This window comes from Ambystoma mexicanum, chromosome 5p, assembly GCF_040938575.1.
Source record: "Ambystoma mexicanum isolate Mex_15411 chromosome 5p, UKY_AmexF1_1, whole genome shotgun sequence".
In the NCBI taxonomy this organism is placed as follows: Eukaryota; Metazoa; Chordata; class Amphibia; order Caudata; family Ambystomatidae; genus Ambystoma; species Ambystoma mexicanum.
Window position 1 is genome coordinate 818,344,393 of NC_090930.1, and position 19,288 is coordinate 818,363,680.

At 40.7% G+C, this 19,288-nt stretch overlaps 1 protein-coding gene across 1 annotated transcript in view; it reads right to left on the minus strand.

Annotated features, from left to right (window-relative positions):
* Nucleotides 1-15,940, minus strand: part of NPSR1 (neuropeptide S receptor 1) — a 1,079,007-nt gene extending 1,063,067 nt beyond the window's left edge. The window contains exons 1-2 of the mRNA XM_069612302.1: nt 15,916-15,940; nt 14,988-15,091 (exon numbers count right to left, since the gene is read on the minus strand). Of these exons, the coding sequence (XP_069468403.1) occupies nt 14,988-15,091; nt 15,916-15,940 (129 nt within the window). The remainder of the gene's footprint in view (nt 1-14,987; nt 15,092-15,915) is intronic.
* Between the last annotated feature and the right edge of the window lie 3,348 nt (nt 15,941-19,288).

Genomic DNA, 19,288 nt, shown 5'->3' on the forward strand with positions numbered 1-19,288 from the left:
CCCTGAATGGGGAAATACGGGGCCTTCCAAGGTCGGAATGGCCCGGTATGTCCCCATTCAGGAAACCCGGACCCGGGTTTGGGGGTAGCCATGCCCTTATTAAGGGCATGGCTTCCTCCAAACTCGTAATGAGGCCCAATATGTATTAGAGAACCCCAACACAGTTTAGGCAATGCCATTTCTAAAATATATATTGTACGCAACGCAACACTGCATATATAACTTTAGTTACTTCTAAATATAGGCATTCTGTTCTAATGATGGTTAAAATACACCTGGAACAGGTTTTAGGGAGAAAAAGCGTGTTGCTATGTACATTTGAGGAAGCAATCTGGGTAAAGGGCGATGATGTTTTTAAGCATGAACATGTTTTTATTTAAAAGAAATCAAATAATTTCTTAGCTGCAAAAATTGTGGAGGGATTTGGTGCCCAACATGTCAGAATATGCTGTGGCGGGAATATCATGAGAACTGAAGTCAAATTGATCTCTGTGGGGTGGATAATTGCTTTAAATTGAATAAAAAATTATTATAAAATACATAGACCGTATGCGTACTGTCATAATCACTCCTGAGGGTTGTGGTGGCAATTTTAAGAGAAAATTCTAAAGCAGACAAGAGAACGGCATTCAGCGGAGACCACTGCGAGCACTGCTGGTGCAAACAGGCCCTAGCTTGTATAACTGAGCTGTGAATTGAACATGCATTTTAAAAGTCCACCAGGCCTGGAGACAGACATGAGTGCAGGGAACCTGATTTTTATATGCACTTTTAAGTAACGCATTATTTTTTTCTCACAACAGTTCGAAATTATACTTTTAACCTGGTAGGCTAGATACCACAGATGACAGCAGAAGCTGGACCTGTGGATAAATACATTTTCAGATGGAGTCCTAGCGTCTTAGTTTCAATAATTAGGTCCTTGAGCAGTGACTAATGTCAGATTAGCTATGATCTAACTGCTGTCAGAAAAATGTCTCAAATAGGACTCCTATAAAGCACCGGTTAGTGTTGCATTTTCACCTCTCCCGCACTAATCACTGTGATAGAAAGGACCTATGTTTCTAACACAGACGCTCATATAATGACTCGTGTAAAAGCAAACATCCCAAAGAGTGTACAGAATTGAAAACAAACATTGTCAATGTCAATAGTTTTGGCTTTTGTGTAGGCATGGGAATGGCACTGGACGGCACATCCATAATGGTATTAACTGGGCATTGATGGTAGCAGCTGCAAAATGATGTGTGTAAATGGGTATTTAATAGTAATGGATGGCAAATGGCTAATATGTAAAATCAAGCCAACATGGTTGGCTTTGCCAATGCTCGTTTTTAATAGGGGCTCAGTGAATGACAGGCATAGTGCTAATAAATAGAGTGGCTGAAGCCAAACATGGTGAAGGCATTTCTATTGCACCAATAGGGGGTTAACAACTTCAATTAAGTAATTCACTCTCCGAAGACTGCTTTGAGAAACAGTGGCAGGCACTTGGAGTGCAAAGTTGATGGTGAGGCTTGAATAAAGGGAGCCCAAAGAGTTCCCATAAGGAGGTGTTTGGGTGGGGGTGGGTGGTGTAGTATACCATATAGAAATGATACATTTATTTGCGATATACCAATAATACATTTATTTGCACTACTCTTTTATTAGTCATTGGTAACACAGCTTGGAGGGGTCAATGGGCTTGTTGTCGACCTATCGATCACATGTTTGAATAAGAGAAGGGAGGATGCGGCATGACAGCATTTTTTTAAGTTGATTAAATGAGCCTCACAGATTGACTAATAATATTGTTCTGAGAAACAATTAAATTTGTTGTATGTTTCATATCAATATAGGCTTTATATCACCCTTTACACCATTTTGGTGCAGCATAAATACGGATGCCTGCTCCAGCCCCCTATGCCACCCTCCATGAGGTTCCATTTTACAGCCTCTGCTGACTGTGCCCTGTGGACAAGAGTAATGTGATCCCCTTGTCTCCCATCATGACGGCCAGCAAACTGAGGCACATCTGTGGCCCAGGGTTCTCTACAACAACACCCATCTCCCTCAGTGGCCCCCATGAAGGTGGACAGGAAGGAGAGAGTACTCACTGTCTTTTGTTACCGGACCGGGCAAGGCCATCCATCCTATAAAAGTACTTGCTCTAACTTGATGCTGCTTCACTTACATGCTTGCTCCTGCCTCTTTTGGTGTCCTCCACACACCTCTCTCTTCTGATGTGCAGTTCCCATGCCCAGTGGAAAAGAACAGGGTCATGTGATCCCCCACCCTCCCTCAGAGCCACCAAGCCAAAACTCATCCATGGCTCAGAGTGATCTGCAACACTGTCCCATCGTCATCAGCAGTGGAGTACCTTTGCTGAAAATGTTGGGGGTGGAAGGCATGACATCTGAAGAAAAGGTGCCTCAGCCAAATGAATGGGGACAAAATGGAGTGCCATGAAAGTTGGGGTGATGACCCTGCCTCCCCTAAAATTATGCCCATGATCATCAGGGACACTTGCGCAACATGGTATCAAGTAAAGTGTCCTTATGTAGTGCCCTTCTTCCATATTTATGGGACCTGTGTATGTGGCTCTGTAAGAAAAGAGGGAGAGCAGGTTGTTAGTGGGCGAGCAGGTTAGGCAGATGTGAAACCTGCAGTGTTGATGGATGCAGGTCAGAAGTATCTAATATGTGAATTACATTCTGCTTCTATGGGTTTGGTGGAGACACTTGAGAACATATTTACAAATCGATTGTTGTGTGTTTGTAGGAAAGGTGGACGCCTGCTCTTGACTGGTTCTCAAGGGAACAAGTTTTATAAAGGAAAACTGTTTTTATCTCCTGCTGCACTATACAGGGTTTCAGAGGGACAAACTCACAGAGTCCTGTATGTCGAGGTAAAAGGGATGGTAGGATCTGTGGGATGAATTGACCCATTCCGCTATCTGATGCAGCATCACTCTGATAGTTATGGTGCAAAAAACAGCAACAATGCCGTCAAAACTCTTGTGTGTGCCAAAAACCTCCAAAACCCCGTGCTTAAATGCACAAAAAGATGGATGTACAGCCTGCCACCCATGGGGCATAAATGGCGGGGTAGAGCACACACTGAAGAAAATGTGCCAGTGGGCTCCATGACCAGCAGAGTGCAGAGAGAGAAGCAGCGCTTTACAAATGAAACTCCAAAATGTGCCTATAAATGACATTTGCTTTGTTGCTAAAAACTCCAAAATGCATATATACAACACTTCTCAACATTAAAAATCTTGCTTGGTGCTAAAATTCATGTCATCTAACGAAGCATGGCGTAGATACAAAGTCTTAAAGTGTAAAGAGCAAAACATTTCCTCAAACAAACTGGATTGTCTGTAAACTGACAGCTCCTGTCAAAATCTCTGTGCAGTACACTGGTCTACCTTTGAATGACAGCTATCAGATGAGCTCCTGAGGAAACTTCAAAGTATCTAAACTAAAAGTCTGCCGAATTAGCAAACATAAAAAGATTGTTGCTAAAAGGAATACAGACCTCAGTTGTGTTTTTGATCCCACAGATTTAAAGCTAAGAAACTTATGTATGTATGTTATTTGATGCAACCAATGTGGTTTCTACTGGACTTTAAGAAATGAAGAATAAATTAGCTTGGCTGATCTGCAAGAAGTGGAAAAACAGGTTTCTCCCAAGGGGGGGAAATCCTCTCAGCAGCAATTCACTGGGAGATGATAATTGGGGGTTAGGCCAGACTTTTGTCTACAAAAAGAGAATGAACAATGGCAGATTGTCCAGCCCAGGAAACGACGGTGTGAAAGGGTTGTAAACCGCTCCTGGAAGGAATTCCCCAAAGGAGGGGGCTACCGCTGGACTCCAGGGAGAGACAAAGGGGCGGGCCATTTGCTGTTAAGACTGAACAATGAAAATGTTTTAGAGACTCATAACTTGTGATTCAAAGTGGTGAAAAATATAAAAAGGACAGAGTTGTTAGTCTAATTTTTGGCTGCACATTTTAAGAGGCGGTAGAACTGTGTAACATATTCTGGACAGGAATGGCAATATGTGTGGTTTTATGTGAACTGTATTAATACTAGAATTATGAACATTTACACACATATTCCTATGTTAAACACACACATTTGTGAACATTTGCAGACAATTTGGAAATTGTGTCCATGGCGAAAAGGACAAAATTCTGTAGAAAGGTGAAACAAGATCCCACAGCTGCGGGATTTTGATGAACAGATGCTACATAAAATATGTAATCTTTGGGTGTGATTTGTGCAGAGGTGACCAATGTAGAAATATGTATTTAGGATAAAATCTGATTTTGACACTGGTGGCTGAGTGGAGGTTTCTAAGGAATGGAAAGCTAAACCATGAATGTGACATGTGACATGAATGTGACATCATCCGTCCTTGATCCAAGCACTCAGATGTCATTTGAAAGGATAAATAGAGACAGCTGCAGCACATAGGGACTCACTGATTCACTCACTTTCCTGATTCCGGCAAAGCACATTGTTCCAGTATTCTACATCCAGCTTGAACATCCTTCCAAATCCAGATGCCAAGACTCTTGCCAAGCTGTAGAGAACTATTGATTTTCAGCAAGACCTAAATCCTCAAACTTATTCTCACAACCCAGTGTAGCGCTGTGGTGTGGGAAAGCCTACTGAACTAGTATCTTGAAACTATCTGGCTTGCCACCACAAGGCTTGCCTGAGAAACTTGCTATCCAGCTGATTTGAAATACTCAGAAACAAGAAGGGCAGATCCTGTGCAAATCCGGTGACTGGCCTAACTGATCCAGTCCCGTGCCTGATGTGCTGTCCTTCCTTGACAGACCCAATCCATGACCAGAACTGACGGTCCAATTTAATAACTTATTCTGTAAGTATTAAAAGGAAGAACAGTGTCCCATACTATAGCTTTATAGTATGATCCCAATCTTAAACCCATCCCATCTTTAATTCAGAACCATAGTATTGCTAGAACTATCTCTGCGCTGACTTTTCTCTCATCTGTGTTACTAAACCCTAACCTCTTATTGATTTGATTAAGAAAAGTAATTCCCAAACCAAACGGAAAGTAGAGTATCACACATGAATATTTATGAGCACCGTGAATGACAGATTCCTGTGTGGCATTCTCTTTTTTGTAGTCCTTAACATAGTATAAGAAAACCTATCTGTCAGTTTTAAACCCAAATTTCTGTTTTCCATTCTCGTGCCTATTTTGCAAAAACAACTTTTACTAAAACCTCTATAACTCCCTCAGTTTTTGTGATAGAAGCGAAATTTCAACACCTACATGTACCTAACATCCTTAGCTATCCATAGAACATTAAGCGAGAAACAGTGAAATTCGCCCGTTACAGCAAAATCGCACATGGAAAAGTTTGCTGCGATTTGACATTCTGAAAGTTTTTACACGTGTGAATTATCTTTAAATTATTTCCCACTTGGACTTTGAGATTTCAAATGTTAGCTTTTGACTAAATCATTTCTTGTGATTTTCTGCATCTGTTCAAAGTGGCTCCTATAGGAATTTAAAATAATTTAAGTATTTTTGACCAGATTTGGTGTTTTTGCTTAGCCAATTCCAAAGACAATTTCATAGCCATTCAGACAGTTGAAAAGTCAATTCCATTTTTCTCTTGTGTTTGAAGGGGGAATGTGGGAGTGCTATTCTGTTTGATCTGTGTTATTCCTGAGTACCTGCTCTCTCCTCACATCTATTTAAATTGCCTATTGGTGGGTTGAGGGGTGTTGCAGAGGGAACCTCTAACCATAGTTCTATCTGTTCCAAATCAACCCAAAAGTATTATTTTCTGTGCTGCATTATTTTTGTGTTCATTATTTGATTCCCTGTGCATTAAAGATATTACTCAGTGTTCTGTCACCTAATTGGTGATTGTTGTTACCTATTAAAATATATTGTGTTTAAATTCTAAATACATAAATAAATATTTACCTTTGCAAACTAGCCTGATTCCTGGTTCAGTGTGACCAGGGGGTCTCAGGAGAAGGGTGTGATATGAGTGCTATATCGTTCAGAATATTGAACTTATAGATACAAATTTGTGCACTACATGCTGGGCGTGACTTGGGTGTGTGCCGGATTGAAGTCACTTACAAAACCCAGTGTATATTGGCACTTGATCCATGAGTGAATGATCACATCTGGTTGATTTCGATAATGAAAAGTCAAGACACTTTGAATGTGTATTAAGTCTTAATTTAATCGGTACGTAATTGCCAGTGTTTTGCTGGTGCACTTATAATGCTGGTCACAAGAGGAAAACCAACACGTGTTTCTACAGTGGGTCTTTATCAAGGCTGTGCAAATAGGTGGTGAGGTGCAAGTGTTTGTTGTTAACATTGTAAGTTTCCAGTGACATATCGCGATGCAACATGTCACATGACATGAAATAAGGCATTAGTAACAGGCTAGTTGTATGTTATGATATGATATGATATGGCATTTATAACACACCTTACACAAGTGTTTGAAGGCGCGATGAGGCAAGGGAGGGGTAACAGAGGGAACACAAAGACAACAATCTTACTAGGCTAGGTGACATTTAGATCATGCAAGTGCAGGGGAGGGGGAAGGTGCAAAGTGCAGGGGGCAAGGGGGAGGGGGCAGTGCAATACAAAGGATCAGCAGTTAAAATATATATAAATAAATAAATGTATAAATAAAACTATAGGTAAAAGTGCAGCCAGCTTGTGGCAAGTGCAGGGGTAAGTCCAGACACAAGGTGTCAAGAGTTGGTAGGGGACTGTGGGGACACAGAAATAGCCCCCAAGTGCAGGGGTTTCCCAGGAGGCAGTGTAGGTGTGCAACTGGCAGGAGAGGGGACCTGAGCCCGAGATCAGAGGGTAGCCAGGTGACCAGTGCAGTTTCAGTCAGGAGTTCAGTAGGGGAGAGGTGAAGAGAAAGCAGAAGCAAAGAGAAAGGTCTTGAGGTGCTTCCGGAACAGGAGATGGTTCTCCTCAAGTTTCAGGGAGACAGGGAGGCTGTTCCAGTGGAAGGCTCCAGCTGAAGCTAGAGATCGACCACCAACTAATTGCTTGGAGAAGCGACTGACTTTGAGGGAGTTGGAGGCGGATGAGCGAAGAGTTCGAGAAGGAAGATATTTAGGAAGAGAGAGTTGAAGGTATTGAGGCCACAGGCCCCAGAAGGCCTTGTGGACAATGCAGAGGGTTTTGAACTTTATCCTCGCAGCCACTCAGAGCCAGTGCAGAGATTTCAGTCCTGGAGAGACACGATCCCTGGTCTTGAAGCCAAGGACAAGTCTTGCCGTCCTTTTCTGGATGAGTTGCAGATGGCGCAGAGTAGAAGCAGGCCGATTTAGAAAGAGGCTGTTTCAATAGTCCAGCCTGGAGAGAACCAGATCTCTGGAGACAGTGAGCCTCTGGGGGATGGAGGGGAAAGGAAGATGTCAGAGATGTGAGGAGAGAAGGAGAGTGTGGAGTCGAAGATGACCCCAAGGTTTTTAGCCTCACAGGTGGGAACAGGAAGAGTTCCAAGAGAGTCCGGCAAGAGAGCGACAGGAAAAGAGGGAGCAGGAGTGACGATGAGGAGAATCTTAGTTTTACTGGCATTAAGGCAGCGATCATTGGCGGCACACCACTCCTGTATAGCGGACAGTCAGAGATGGGAGAAGGAGATGAGGTGGCGGAAGGGCGCCTGAAAATGAGCTGAGTGTCATCCGCATAGCTCTGAATGTTGGGACAGATAGTGACAATGCGGGGGGCAAGGAATGCCAGGTATTGGTTGAACAGCCACAGAGAGGTTAGACCCCTGGGGCCACCACAGGTAGAGATATAGATAAAGAAGATGAAGGACCCAAGTTGGACATGGGAGGGTCAATCGGAGAGGAATGAGGTCAGCCAAGCCAGGGCCTGATCGGTTATACCCAGGTTATCACAGAGACGGTTGAGCAGGATGGCATGGTTGACCATGTCAAAGGCAGAGCAGAGATCAAGAAAGATGAGGACAAAGGGGGTATTGGAATGAAGGTTGGAGAGCAGGTCTTCATGCATGTTCAGGAGAGCAGTTTCCATGCTTTTGGCAGCTCTGAAGCCAGACTGATGGTCATGGAGACAACCAACCGATTCAGTGTCAAGATTAAGCTGGGAGATGGCCAACTTTTCCAGGAGTTTGCTCAGGAAAGGAGTGATGTAGATTGGGCGGTAGTTAGCAGGGCAGGAGTGGTAGGCTGAGGGTTTCTTAAGAAGAGGGTACACAAGGGAGTGCTTCAGGGGGGAAAGGAAGACTCCAGTGCTGAAGAAGTGATTGCAGAAGTCAGCCAAAGCAGGAGGCAGGGTGTCAATGTGGTCCTTGATGGTTTTAGAGGAAGAGGGGAAAACATGTTTTGACAAGACTTTCATAGATCAGACTTGCCTAGAAACCTCACCTGGGGAGAACAGGGGAAAGCCAGAGTAGGAGGGAGGAGAGGTGGCCGCAGGAGGGCCAGAGGAAAAGCAGGGAGTAGAGGGAGGAGGAGGGAAGAGAGAGAGGACAGGATGTCCAGAGTTTTTGAGATGAAATGAGAAGCCAGGGCCGTGCAGAGGGCCTGGGAGGGGACAGGAGAGGTAGAGACTGAAGCAATATGGGCAAACTCCTTGCAGTTTTTAAAGAGCTTGGCTGAGTTATTGAATGCCACAGAGACTGTGGTTTGGATGAGGGCTCTCTTCTTGGAGCAGACAGGGAGACAGTATTGCATTTGGAGCAGGCGGCAGGCCAGTTTGTCAGAGGATGTAGAGGGCGCACGCCATTTCCTCTCAGCCACACTGCACTTGCATTTAAGAGTGATGAGGTCTGAGTCGTACCAGGAGTTGCACTTGGCTTTGGACTTCAAGTGGATCCTCATGACAGGGGCAAGAACGTCAAGAGTATCAGATATAGCAGAGTGGAGCATAGAAAGGGCTGTGTCAAGGTGTGAGCCAGCCAAAGAGGTGGGGTGAGAAAGTGGTGGAGAAAGCCTCAACTGAAACACGCATCATGGGTGGGATAACCGAGAAGGTGGGTGTCAGTGCTGGGGTTGGCGTGGCCTAAGGGGTAGAGAGAGTGAGCTGGGAGGAAAGGAGAAAGTGATCACTCCAGGAGAGAGGAGTGGTGAGAGGGATAGAAAGGGGAAGGTCTGTAGAGATCAGGGCACCCATTGTGTGCCCTGCAGAGTGGGTCCGGCCAGAGGGGAGGATAGAGTTGAATTGTGAAGGTGTGGTGAGTGGTATTGTGACAAGTGAAAAGTCAGCATTCAGATATATACATAAATCAAGTTATTTTAGATGAATTATTAAACAGTTTTTACAGTTTATGCACCAAGGAAAAACACAACATGATGTAGGACAATGGAAAAGAGGAAAATAAAATTGCTTATTAGCTAGGGTGAATATATACTCTATTGTTGATACAGAAGCTGGTCAAGATAGTAAGATATCTTACCAAAGTATATAAGTGGGCGCTGGTCCTTGAATAAGGAGGCTGGATAGCCACTGTAGGAGAGAAAAACAAAAAGGGACCAGTTCAAGTCCGCAGGTTATGGTGGGGCCGGTCAGTGACTGGGCAAGTGCCAAGGCATGGAGGATGGTGGAGGGGCAACAAGCTGGCGCCTGCATGGTGCAGTGGCTGGAGGAATGGAGTGGGCATGAGACAGAAAGGCATGTGCCATGGATATGGGGTTGACGCCCCGGGGTGGGGCTGGAAGCATATGTGTTGGGCCTGCTGGGCACTGAGCATAAATGGTCACAGGTATGATTCAAGTAGACCTAGGCAAAATATCCTTGGCAAGGACAGAGCATTTGACTATCAACAAGGGCAATGGTGAGAGTGTAAGATTCATGTAGTAGCATAGGTATTTATTCCATGTCTGGTGAGAGACTGTGGCGGGGAAGATGCAGGGGGTGGGGGGTGACTGTGCAATCTGGACTTGGACATACAATCTAGATTGGAAAGGGGGTTTAGTACAGTGTATGGTTGTGTTCTGTGAGATAGCATGAGAACAATTTGCAAGTGGGCATTCATGACAGCAGTAGGACTCAACAATTGTCCAGGAACAAAAGGCAAAGGTATGGTGAAATCATACATCAGCAACTTGTCAGATCCTCTCAGTCACTACTAGAGGCATCAATTTCCAAAGCACACACACAATGAAGCAGCCCTGCTCCACTTTCCAGTTTCTGAAATATAAAATCATCATCATCATGAGTGTTGCTGTGTTGGCTATGGTCAGATGTCTTTCCGTAATGTCCCACAATGTGTGTTCATGACTCACACTTGCATGGCGCAGCTTAGCCATTCAATGGTACCTCCAACACATGTTGCTTGCCAGTTTGACCAATTGCTATAAAAGAACTATACTTGGTCATTATGCCTTCCATGTGCGAAGTGTCTTGTAGATAGGTATTACACACCTGTGCATCTAATGTTCTGCTGTCCAAGCATGTTGCTGACCCATCTTTATTCAATCAGCACAAGTGACTGAGAATGTTGCTCCCCAGCATCTCCTGGTAGGCTACACCCACACCACTGCTTACAATGCTTTCAAAATGTGTAAGTGATGTACTTCCTTGGTGTTTTCAATCTTGAGCTTGCCATTTCTGGCATAAGCAGGTTGATGCTCTTCCTATTGCCTTTGTTCTTTCTCCATCTTCACAAAGTGTCTCCTTGTGATGTTTGCCACAAGCCAACTCCACCAGCACATGCCAATCAAGACCATCAATGCTACCTCAAAACCTAGGTCCATAGAGAAAGCAAGCAGCTACTCAATGTTGCCATTAAATCCAGCTACTCATAGATCACCAAACGAGCTTGAAAGCAGGATGCTCACAAGCTGTGCCACATCTGCCACATCTGCCTCACCTGCCGAAGCAGAGGCCCCAGCCACGTTGGACAGGTTCCGATCAATCAGGTACTCTAGAAGAAGAACCTTGGTGGAAAGAATGCCCTAACTCTACTGTGAGTGCTGTAATATGTAATGGTATTTCAATGCTCACATAGAATGTCCAGCTTGTGCCAAGAGGAGTTCCAATGAGTGACCACTGAGGTCTTCAGGTTATGCTTTGGTAACTTAGTATGACAACAAAATAACTGGTGTCGCATGGGATGGATTTAGAGAACAAATTATCAAAATGTACCACTGAACCCATTGATAGGCATCCCAGAGAAAAGCAATGAAAAACAATAATGAACAAATATATTTAATAATTATGCTGTTATATACAACATATGACATGATCAATTCACTAATAATAGAAAAATATATATGCTAAAAATTATCCAAATCTATGCAAAAATGCATAGAACCAAATAAAGTGCAAAACATTGCTTGGTAAAAAAGAGGGGGGTGACTTATGACATATTAGACTTCAAAATAATAGACCTACAAATACCAAGAACATACAGTGAAAACACTCCACATAATGAAGGAATACTAACAAAACAATCCAAACATGGTCTACTAGCTGAGGTTGTATATGTCCAATAAATCTCTCTCTGTTGTTTTCAACGAAACTGGTCATATTGTACAATATTCAAATTCCTATGACCTTCCATAATGCTAGTTTCACTAAACAAATAAATGAATCATAAAAATAATCAACAACCTTCATCTGGACCAATACATATTTTTTTCTTATTTTTTCTTTTCTCTCATTAATTAAAGAGGATTATTTTAATTTGTAGCAATTTGTCGCCACAGCATATATTCATGTTTGATTCAACTCCGGCCCCCGCATCCCAAACACATCAGAAATTCACAAGCAGTTTGCCAAGATATTGTCCAAGGGATATGAATGACCTTTTTAACTTCTATGTGTGCTGGCACACAGCGCCCAACCACATATAATAAGGCTTCATGTGAAAAATGCATCCACTGCTGCCGGCGTAACCCACAAATGACTGGTGGTCAAAAGAATATATGTATTGTACCTTTATGACCTCTGCTAGAAATTGTAATTTATATGAGATGTTATCATTTCTGTAATATAATTTTGTTTGTGTGTATAGTTTTACTTTAAAGGATTGTTACATGTATGTGTTTAATTTCCAGCCACTGATGTTTCTTAATTCATGCACATATGAGATCTTGTAGTGACATATTTTTTATTTTCAAATTTAGTAAAGTACAGTTACATTAAGAGCTTAATAATTCTCAACAGAATATTTCAATTGTTACTATATATCCATTGTGGTTCTTAGTAAATTAATGATTACTCTAAAATTGTTATGCAATTGTAGGCTTGAGAATTGGAGATGTTAATATGGCACACTGTTTTCAAAGAAGTCCTTCTTCCATGTCCCAAACATGCATATTTGCTCACAAAATGGCCCTGATGAATGCAAGAAATGCCACAAACATGCAGTCAACTGACCGCTAAGAGCTTACACACACTTTTGTTATATATTCAAATAACTCCATTTAGGTAAGGGTTTAATTTATTTCAATTTTTTTGCAACCAAGATGTTTATTTATCTCTTAATCTGTTATCACAAAATCAATTATCTTTTTATGTCTACATATAAATACATGTTGGACATATTACAAACCTGCAGGGCAATAAAACTGTAAAATGGAAGCTACAAAAATGCCACATTTAACAAATGGATTTTTAACTGGAAATGTCACATTAGACCCATTTTAGGTCACTTCTCTCCATTCTCTGCATTATTCTACTAAAAACATAAAATATTCAAAGTGTCTTAAATTATGGACAACATAAAATACTTTTACTTCTAATATTAATGTAGTCCCCTTTTTTGATACACAGAATAACGGTTCTGCAATAACAATATATTGTGATGAAAAGAAGCACATATTTGTATTTTAAAAAATCACTAAATTATTGACTAGAAGATTTATAACTAAGAACATTTACTCAAAATTAGTAATCTATATATCAGACATATTCTTATTAAAGTGAGTTCCACAGTAAAGTTAATAATTTGTTTTGTTTCACTTCTTTTTTCTTTTGTATAATTGGTTGATATAATTTGGTTCAGTGGCCCAGAAGAAGCATGCATGCCATGCCATTGCAGCTGGCATGATTATTAGGAGTTCTATTTTCTGAAAAACATAAGACTTTGTTTTACCTTATTTGACACACAGGTTAGTCCTAAACTATCTGTTTTTATTATTAGACATCTATGTTGTGTATACCTTTTTGCTCACTTTGTTTGTTAGTTGCCTTCTTGAATATTGCATTTATAACATTAAATTTGGAGCAAAGGATATTTTACATAATTTGGAAAATCTAAATACAGATGTGTTACACATTGCCGTAGATGGTCTTTTGGGCCCGTACCCGCTTGTGCGGAACCCTTTGGAATAGTAGTTCCAAGACAGATGCCCGTTGTGATCTTCAAGCTGACTGCAGCGGTCCAGTCTTTTCACGTCTCTCTGAGACACTACCGACCGCTCACGTGAGCCTTTATCCAGACTCGAAGCTGATGGTTCTTCGCGTCGCTTCTGCTAATGGCGCTCCAGATTGTCACCAGTCGTTCCATTCAACCCCTGTTTCCTTTGCATTCAGACCAACCCGGCAATCCTGTTTCTTTCCCGCCTATTCGAGAGACTTATCCCCAGGCTTCCGAGAGAAGCCCCTGCCGCTCATCTGCTATCCTTCCGAGTTCCAGTCCCGGATATTCTACTTCCGACTTTTTTCCTTCGATGAAGAAGCCTCCGTGTGACATCCTTACACAATCACATCTCAGAGACTCTTCGGCTTCAGCATCCTACCGATCCACGAGACTCCAGACTCGACTAGGGTTTTCTTCCCTTAAGAGGATTTCCCTGGCAGTCCTGTCCTCTCTCCTGGGTCTTCCCATCCAGGGTCAGAGAGACCAGGGCTGTTACAGGGGAACTTTCACGGCCGCATTTGTTCTTCCCATATTGGATTATTTGATATGGCAAGGTGAGCTTGTTGCATCCTTTGGTGATAGACGTTGGCTGAACAACAGCTTTAATCGAATTACAGTAATAACAACAGTGATAACAAAATGTACATCAATGATTGATTAGAAGATATTTATATATATTTTATAATTAACTAAACATAATATTGTTAGGCGTCTTTACTTAATTGTATAATCCAAACATATGGATGAAACTTTCAAGGTGATCTTCCTAAGTACATGTATATTTTCTATATATTTTTCATACATTTTTCTATTGTACAATACTGACAGGTGGGTTGTTCCTTTAGTTTACTGATAATGCGGCCTATTCTTATGAACAGTGACTATATCATTAAAAAACATTGGCTAGTCAGAGGTTACATGTACACATATCCTCTTAATTTGTAACTTGTCTTGTTTAGTATTTTTTTAGTAAAACATCTTTCCCTATGAGCGACTGTGTAGCTGGAATGGCAGAATGAGATTCTGGCAAAATTAGATGTCATTTGCATGTAAAATGGGGTTTACGCAAATATTCTAATTAATGTGAGCCGAAAGCCAGAAGCTAGCAAAAGGATGCAACACAAGTTTATGTAGAGTAGATTAAATACAAAATCCACAATAGAGTAAGTGGCTCTGCCTGAACAAGATGTGACTTAGACCACTTTACTTGTTCTATAAGAAGGGATTTTTTATACAGATCCAAAGAAAACAATGTACATTTTTTGGTGATTATCTGTCAGGGAGTAAAACAAAAAGTTTTAATCTCCTTATATTGCACCACATGGGCCACTTGAAGTTTTACTGAAATATGCATGATTCTATTAGTAAAAAAGAAAATCAAATATAGGGGCAATGAATCAAATCAGTTGCAGAAATATTTGACAACACAGCATGAACAGCAAAGACAAATTTACATGCTTTGGAGAGAATCTGTCAGGTAGTAAAAACACGTTTTAATCTCATTAGACAACTTGTAGGTTTACTGAACTATGCATAATTATATATGTAAAAACCAAAAAAAAAGGATTGTGGCAAGGAATCGAATTAGTGCTATAAATATTTTATAAAACAGCATAAACGGGTGGGTCACATACCTGCAAATAACGTACAACTCTGCAGACAATGTCAGGTGCCAAAAACTCTCCAGTAAACCTCCAAACAATCTCAGTCAATACGTTTATAAGCCCAGTGAGGAAATCTGTATTCAAAACAAATATAAAGTTAAGTTGGTAATATTTTCATGACATAATGCAAAATTTTAAGAAAGCAAATGTAGTATTTTATTCTCGCCCATAAATAAGTCAGGTTGTCAAACTGTTACAGGTTTGCCTGCTCTAGAAATTTGTTTTTGTTTCAAACATTTGCAAAACATCCTTGCAACAGGTTTTATTCTATTTATTCTATTTCTAGCAGTGACAGGACTGCCCAAGAAAAAATATGTGTTCTGTTTCGAGTGACCTGTACCTACACACTGTTTATTTGTATTTCCAGAATGTACTGGGAGCGACCTTTGACCCACATTCTAAATAGTAAATATACAATTTCTAGATAATGTATCATTTTTTTTGCATAGAAACTCTGTTGTTTATTTGTATTATGTTGGGTCTTTGGGAAAAATCAGCTTTCCCTCCCTTTTAGGACGACCTTTAATTAATTGATTCTTCAGTCATTTAGTGGAATCACCTGAACCTCCCCATAATTTGGGGTATGAACAAGATTCTTGAGCCAGGACAATTCTTATATATACTACATGGTATCCTGTGGTTTTGCGGAAGCAAATTAATGCGTTGTACTTACTTTGGCAACATTACTTCATGGGGAAGTACATTTCTATATGTCTTTTGAGGGTTAAATGGTATAGGAGGGGTGCAAGAGTTGGAGGATGTGGGTGGTAGTTTTGTAAAAGGAGGTATGGGAGGGAATCTCCATTTTAAAAACAAATCAAAGAAAAACCCTGATGTAATACTATTAAAGTAAATTACTGCAATGTAATTTGCTTCGGCAAAACCATATAGAACGTACCAGAAGGCACAGTGGAAAATACCATATTCCAGGCAGAACCTTACAACTGAATGCAAATAGTAGCTATGTGCAGAAGTGGAAAATTGTACATTTTGCAATCATAAATGAAAGATGATCTCAAATTTGCAGGAAAAATAGATTTAAAAATATTTCAGAAAAGTGACAATCACTTACGAAATTATCTATACAAATAAATTTTAAAGAAACATTTCTCAGAAAGCTAATTTAAAACTCTTTATTTATGGGGTTTTCACTGTTTTGTTACACGGAATATTGTTCAAACTTAATTTTTATTCTAAAATCTGTCAACAAATTGAACAAAATTTCACTTCTTCAGATTTCCTCTCATTTCCATGTTAGAAAATCTGCAGATAATTCATTTGATGTGTATTACATGAAGAAACACATCATTTTACAGTTTGTTAACGAGAGAAATGTTTCTTATTCTGCTGGTTTATTGTAATGTCCTCACACCTGTAGTGAATACTGTGGTGTATGTTGCTTGGAGATGCAAAGATTATAAAGTCCAACACCCCTACAACATTCTAACATACATGAATATAATATGTATACAGTATTTCCAATCTATATTTCAATAGTGTAAACAGGTGCATTTCTTTGAAAGGTTGCTTTTTATCAGAAACTTTGCCAATCCTGTGTGTTTCTTAACCCTATACACATTAAGCACAATTTGAAATAAAGATCTATGTGTTACCATCGAAACATTTGCATGGACCCTTTTTCATTATCATATTTGCTAAGAAGCTGGGAACATTGACGGTTTCTAGCATTACAATAGATTTTAATAACCCTATCATTTTTATTTTAAAACCGATAACAATTGTATCATGAAAAGGAAACACAAACCAGATACCTTTTTCCCAGTCATAAATCAGATGTGTCTGATAATAGTCACAATGAACAGTTTTTAAGGTGCATGGAAAATGTGCTTTCGCTAAGAAGTGAAAAGCACGTGTCCAAAGATAGGCAATGCAGATAAAGGAGTATGACCGTAAAAGAGTACATGGCTACCCCGAGCTGAAGGTAGATCTCTGTCTTCGGCCGGGGCCTCCCTCTGGAAAAGCCTCCCTGCCACTCTAAAACTTGAGAAGAACAATATCCAGTTACAGAAGCACCTCAAGACTTTCCTCTTTGCATCTGCCTTTGCTCCCCCTCTCCCTTACTGATCTGCTCTCTCTTGGCACTGTGCATCTGGCCACCCTCCGTCCCCTTGGCCCAGTTACCTGCTCACCCTTCCACCCTTCTGCACAGCCTCCCGGCCACCCCTGCACTGGGGACTGTATTTGTACCCATACACTCCCCATACCCCCATTTTCTTAATTTCATGCACTTATCAGACTTACCCAGTTCTGCTGCCTTAAACACAGCACTTGCCACTTGCTGGCTGCACCACCCTTGTTTATTGCTCCATTATATATTTATTTGTATTTATTATTATTTATCATTTTATCCTCTGCCTTTCCCATGCACTTGCACAATCCTAGTGTGACTGGGCCTAGTAAGATTGTTGTTTTGTTCTCCCCTGTTCCCTTCCCTTGCCTTGTCATGCTCTGAAACACTACGAGCGCAATACAAATAAAATATCATATCATATCATATCGTGGTGGGTTTGTGGATTCACAAGGGAAGCAAATTAAATCTCTGCTACTAAAGTTCTGCTGTTTGTGCCATAGGTTCAGTGTAGAATTGTACCGCTTTCAGATCATTAGCTGGGCGGTAGTAAGAAAAATTGAAATGCAAATATACATCTTTAAATGACAAGGAAATGTAAAATTGCAGTGCAAGTAGTGTTGGGCAAACGCAGATCTTCCCGCTGTATGTGCGGGAAGCCAATGAAAATTCATGGATCATCCTGAATTACACCAGAAACTCATGGTGGAATTCGTCTTAAGTCCATAGGAAACCCACTCACTCCAGAAGACCAACGTAGACATACAAAATGCGACATCTGCAACGACCTGAAGACAGGGGTTCTAAAATAATCGAATCAAATCACATCACCTAAATGCATGCTATATATGTACGTATGAATTAATATCCGGTGAGAAACATGGTTAAAAAGGAAATGTATGGGTCTCTGCTGAGATTGAATAGCACCATACATTAATACAAATTTTAGTATTTCCCAGAGAAATCTTTGATTGAAGGCATGTGATACATAAAATGCATACAATTAAATTAAATTAATTTACACTTCATTGTCAGCTAAGCAAACATATGTAATCACTCAACAAATACAGCACATCACCCCACACGGCATGTGATAAAAGATATCAGGCAACTTAATAAAAACAACAGTAAAAGAACAGTCTCTCTTGGTGTAAGCATTTATTTTTTCTCCTGCTGATTTTTTCCTCACTCTCTATACATCAGCACTTCTAGACTCAGCCACAGCACAATATCCTTAATGAAATGTCGGCTGAAATAGATTTACAATGTTTGTGACCATGGCCTCGTAACAGGTATAAACTACAGGAGGTAGGCAATTCCTGTTATACATATACTTCCCACATGTTTTTCAAGAGACGCAACTTTTTCATGTTTTACGCTAGCATCATTCTGTATAGATTACCACACAATCCTCGAGTTGTAAGATTTATTAACGAAGATGTATCTAGTCTCTTATTTTCAAAGAATAGGTACAAGGATGCCCCCTGGCTTCATACAGAATGCAGAGAGATTGACATTGAACTTGGGGCAATTGTTTGCTTATACAAAAGGCTAAAAATAAATTGCTGAGCGATAACAAGAAGGATTACATAACCAAGCAAGGGGATCTGATGGAGAAGACTGTTCATACCAAAGACTTTAACCGAATCTGGGTGTTAGTGTTTAAAGGTTTTAAAGCCCTGGAGGAGAATATGGAGGGTATTATTACGCCAGAAAGCTGGACAAGCCACTTCTGGGAGATCTTTTACAACCCACAACAGGTAAATAATTATAAATCTAATTCTCAGTGGAGTAGTGTTAATAAAATTATTTGTACTGAAGAGGACATTTTGTAACGTATCAAACAGATGGCACTAAGGAAGGCATCAGACCCGGATGGCCTGTTCTCAGATGTTTTTAAATGGTGTCCTCATAGGTGGGCTTCTGCCTTGTCTCAGCTTTTTAACATGATCACCCAGGTTGGAGTCATTCCAAAGACATGGAGCAGTACCCTTATTATCCATAGCTTTAAAAAGGGCTTAATTGATGGCCTTCAGTGATACCACCCGATTTCATTTTTATTATTTTGTACGTTTTTATTTTGAACCAAAGGTAATACAATATTAACACAAGGTACTGGTACGTGTGTAGGTTGGCCTATAGGAAGGTGTAAATGAATTAAAGTCCTACCACTGGTCCAAAC